This window comes from Echiichthys vipera (assembly GCF_963691815.1).
Source record: "Echiichthys vipera genome assembly, chromosome: 22".
NCBI classification, from domain to species: Eukaryota; Metazoa; Chordata; class Actinopteri; order Perciformes; family Trachinidae; genus Echiichthys; species Echiichthys vipera.
The window spans coordinates 13784611-13789550 of NC_139847.1; the positions used below are offsets into that span (position 1 = coordinate 13784611).

At 41.2% G+C, this 4940-nt stretch overlaps 1 protein-coding gene across 1 annotated transcript; it reads left to right on the plus strand.

Annotated features, from left to right (window-relative positions):
* The first annotated feature begins 1909 nt into the window (after positions 1 to 1909).
* LOC310963801 (DNA damage-inducible transcript 4-like protein) lies at positions 1910 to 4481 on the plus strand. The gene is made up of 3 exons (XM_083936727.1): positions 1910 to 2013; positions 2231 to 2370; positions 3027 to 4481. The coding sequence occupies exons 2-3, from the start codon at positions 2280 to 2282 to the stop codon at positions 3515 to 3517; spliced, it is 582 nt and encodes a 193-aa protein (XP_083792853.1). The 5' UTR covers positions 1910 to 2013; positions 2231 to 2279; the 3' UTR covers positions 3518 to 4481.
* Positions 4482 to 4940: the final 459 nt, after the last annotated feature.

Genomic DNA, 4940 nt, shown 5'->3' on the forward strand with positions numbered 1-4940 from the left:
TTACTCCCAATGTTAAACGTTAAAGAGCAGACTCATGCGACTGAGAACCATTCGGGATCCAATTGGCATGTTATATTGATAAGAAGTCAATAAAATAATGTGCAGAAAGTTCCAATCCACTAAGTATCGTTCCCAAATGTCTGACTGTCCTTTCAGTTATAACAGTAAGAAAGCCCTTGTGATCTCTGAACGCATGCATGAAATAATACTCCAGCTAAACGCTCAAGAAACCTAGTGTGTTTATAGATACAGTCAGATCTTAAGAGGTTTCCCGAGGGTTCTATATTACATTCTGCCTCGATACTAACTGACTTTTTTTTAACTTGTCCCCATCTGTCTGTGGCTCTCTGTGCTCCTGTCACAAGTACTGGGATCTCTGTTGGATTTCACTTGTTAATGAAAGCCAAATCAATCTCTCTGTTTTGTCATGACAACACAACATAGAGTAAAAGAGCATGTGTGAGGCACCTCTGCTTTTGACCTTCACTCCCTGCTGGAAAGGCGAGTAAGCCAATATCTACTTGTGAATTTCTTCCGTGTGCCACCTCCTCTTTCCCGTATTGAGGCAAAAGATAAAACGTGTGGTGTTTCGGGTTACTAATCCGTCCATGAACCTTCTGTTATCCCCCCACCAAGACACCCGGTATGCCAGGCTGGCACCACTCTCCGTTCTGTGAAAGTGTGCCTCCTCCCTCCCCAGTGGAATTTAACAACAGGAGCCTTTTTGCTGAGTTGCACTCAGATAGCTGACTGCCTGTGCAGGAGAATTCTACGTGCGCGTCAGAGCTTAACCTAAATTGCGAAAAGGATCATCTACTGTTACTTGATTGTTAATACTGTATGTGTTCCTGCAACCCTACAAAAACCCCTGCAGCTGGCTTTAATGCAGCTTTGGTGTCATGATCTTGCAGTTGGAATAATTTCACTCTGAAATTCTGACATGCCACTGCAGTTTTGGCACAAATGAGCAGTGTGAGGCAACAGAACAGACCAAAGGCCACCTGAAGCCAATGGACTCTCCACTCAGAGACATTTTCTCTGCCATAACAAGATTAAAACATCTTGTCTGATTTAGGGCATTATGAATTTAAATTATAATCTGAATTTTTAGCTTTTATGTGGTTTAAGTATTGTGACCCTTATGAATTCAAGACAGCTCTGAGGATCTGAGAGAAAATTAAAGTAAGTTATGTTTCTCCAGCCATAATCTGTAATATATACTGTGATGCAATATACAATTATAGAAGAGATTGGTTGTGATTTTATTGAAATTCCCATTTGAAATATGATATGAATTGTCTGTTTTTAGTTAAGGTTATGTCCCCTTCATGGTTTCACCCTGCTTAACCCCTGATTAAGGACTTTTTAGATACAATTTGCACATGTACTGATCTGCTTTTTTTTTTATTTCTAATGCTGTTCTATTTTGTTTATTTATCATGTTAAGTTGTGTGTCATGTTTAGTTGTGTGCTGTTTTGGTTTTAAATGTGAAACTTGTATGTTTATTCTGCCATCTTGGCCAGGACTCCCTTGGAGAAGAGATCTTGAATCTCAATGGGAATATTCCTGGTTAAATAAAGGGTAATTAAATAAAAAGAAAATGCTGAACAGGTGGATGGAGCCCTGTGCGGAAACTGAAAAACAGTGTTGAGTTGAATCCGTCCCACAAAAGCAAATGCCAAAGTTCACCTCACAAACTTCATCTACCGTGTTACCTCGTCCATGTAGCAACACCGAGATTCTCCCCAAGTAATTGGTCAGTTATTTAATTCGAACGTTATTTCGCAGCCAATCGGGGAAGAGCTCTAGTGTACGCCGAGAGGTGTGCTCTGATTGGTCCAACCCTCGGGTCAGCTGAGTTGAGTAAAGTATAAATATTCCTCAGAAGTTTTTGTCAGCTGCAGTGTTTATGTGTGTCTATGTCCGTGTGTCATTGAGCGAGAAAACGGCGTGTGAATGTATTTAAGAGAAACCGTCTAAACTTAATTATTTTGCAAGAAATAATATTTAAGGTAAGTCATTTCGAACAAGTGGCTGTTAGCTTGAAATGAGCAGCTAAAGTAGTTAAGTGGTGTCCAGTGGGGCCGGTGAGTTGTCTTCTTAATGGCTAGCTTGAGCTACATTTCTTACAGTTGGACGCGTTGCTCCGTTAATGAGCCACGTGCCTGTTAATGAGCTAAAAACCAACCGTTTGGACTGTTGCACTGACGCTGCTCCGTCGTTTTTCAGGCAGAACAAGCCCAAGAAAACCCTCCACTCCTGAAAGAAGGCTGTCACCATGGTCGCCACAAGCACGTTAAAGACCAAAAGCAGCGAATGTATTTCCGAATTGGTTGACCGAAGATATGACCAGGCTTGCATTGATAAAGGTAAGTGTGCTGGCTTTTTCTGTGTGTTTTTCTCTGTTAAATAACCCGCTAGGTGCTGGATGCTTCCACTTGTGTGCTTGTTTATCCCTGTGTGGTGCATGGCTGCAGCAGTGGGGAGGGGAGGGGTGCGGGGAGAGGGAAGTCAGAGGATGAAGTCATCCCTTTAGCCTGTCTTCACAACAACAACATCCTGCACCGATCTAACAGCACTTTCTCTATCCCAAGCTTAATTATTGCTTTGAAAACCTATTGTGATTGGTATGATTCATTTCTTAAGGTTTTGAAAAGTTTCTCTGTGATGTTCATCCTTCCTTCTCTTATGTGAGGATTGACTCAGATCCAGTTACTCACTTATTCACTTGTAGTTTAAGAGTGATCAAAACTGAATAAAACCTGATGTGCATGTTGACATCTTGAAATAGCCATTTATTGTCCTGCAGTTAGTAAGGTAAACATAGATAGATAGATAGATGGATAACTATTTATCCCCGAGGGGAAATTAGGTCATCGTAGCAGCGGTACAGAGCAATCAGAAGTACTAAAAATAAGATAAAATACAAAATATGACCAACAATAAAAGTACAGTAATTGCAGATAAACACTATTACATTTTGCCGTTGATCCCTAAAATGTTCAACTTGCATTGTTTTTCTCAGAACTGGATTTCTGGGATCACTGCTTGGCTGATCCCCAGAGGAATGCAGATGTCACTGAAGACAGAACCTGCCAACAGCTGGCCAAAATGTTTGAAAACTGCCTGTCACGAGCAAAAAAGACAACGCTGCACTGCTCCTCTGTGCTGGTACCAGAGAAGCTGACGCGAAGAATAGCTCGTGAGGTCCTGCGGCTGGCATCCTGTGAGCCCTGCGGCCTGCGTGGCTGCGTCCTCTACGTCCACCTGGAGCTAGACAAGGGCTGCAAGCGGCTGGAGCGCATCGTGTACGATGCCACCGTGGTGCCTACATTTGAGCTTACTCTTGTGTTCAAGCAGGATGGCACCGCCTGGCCGAGCCTACGGGACTTCCTTTTTATGGGAACCTGCTTTGCCCCGACATTTAGGCACGTGCTTAAACTGAGTCCAGGTTTCCGGCTTGTCAAGAAAAAACTCTACTCTTCCTCGGCTGGTACCGTGGTGGAGGAGTGCTGAACTATGGGAGGGAATAAAGTGGGGCATCGGGTTTCCTGTGGGTAAATGCACTTCTGCCCAAATGTAAATGACACTCCAGTGGTGTCACATTTTCTACAGTGTTTTTGTACAATACAGTTTGTCATCTCAACTATTTGTAGCCAGTCAGTTCAGTTTGGAACTTGGAATAGTTCTGGGGTTTGGCTTCACTGTTTCCAACTGCTTTTCTTTTATATATACATATCAGCAAAATTGTAATATTCTGGATGTTTTTCTAATCGGAGCATCTTTTGCTCAAACAATTTTAGATTGTACATTTTCAGATGAATTTAAAACTATGTTCACATCGACTTGTTTGAGAGGGACATACTGTGGGTACACTTTAGTTAAATACACTAGCCACTTTGTTGATGCATCTGTGTGTTTCCAGATCTATAGTATGTGTTCAGCAGCAGTAAACACACCCGGGCTTGAATAGGAGACTGAAATGCAGTCTTTGGGGGCCATATGTAGCTTGTGGTGTGTGTGTGTGTGTGTGTGCGAGCGTGTTAGTGTGTAATGCTGTACTTTAGGCTGCGGATGAGTTAAAACTAAATGTCTTGTGAAGATGCTGCTGTCATGGTGTGTGCTTCTCACACAAAGGGAATGTGGATGCCTTAAATGTCAAAGAAATGTGCGTTTGATGTAAACGTTTTATTGCATTTTTATTTTTATACCCCCTCCCCCACGCACACTTTTCAATGCAGAGCCTTTATAGATCATTAAAGGGATGGTTCACCCAAATGTAAAAGCTTACTTGATTTGATGTTAACATTGATGTGCGAAACAATTTAATGGAGGTCCAGCTAGTAATTTGAGATTTTTTTTTTTTGATGAATTCCCTACAGCTTTTTTTTTTTTTTTTTTTTTTTTTTTAATGCCATTTGAACTTCCTGATGAAAGAAACTAGGTCTTGTCTATTAGACAATAAAAGATTGAAACCTTACTTTACATTTGTGGACTTGATTGCATGCAAAAAAATGTTTCAATGTTCGAATAAATTTGGTTGCGCATTCACAGAACATTACGGTGTTTATTCTGGAGCCCTGACCAAGCCTCCAAACAAGTGGGCAGGCAATAGTGGTACAAAGCAGGCTTTCTAAACTGAGACAACAGGATATCTACAAGAATGTGATGTTTATAATGCGAGGTCCTGGCTAGTATGACAAAAGAATGTTCAGCTTGACATCGTGGGCTCTTGGAAGATTAGTCAAAGATCCAAATAAGAATACAAATTCATAGAATCTCAAACTTTCGCAATCACTTTAAAGTATGCTCGTTTGTTCTGGTTGAAACCCAAAATGCATGCTTTAATGTTCAAAAACACATTGTTCTCATACTGTCTGAATATACCTGTATTCAGAATCTGATTCAGACAACTTTATTGATCCCAAAGAGGGCAATT

Excerpts from the sequence above, each read along its gene's own strand:
- LOC310963801 (XM_083936727.1), top strand. The coding sequence starts at position 2,280 with ATGGTCGCCACAAGCACGTTAAAGACCAAAAGCAGCGAATGTATTTCC. Across the intron at positions 2,371-3,026 it reads CCAGGCTTGCATTGATAAAG|AACTGGATTTCTGGGATCAC; the intron begins GTAAGTGTGCTG and ends TGTTTTTCTCAG.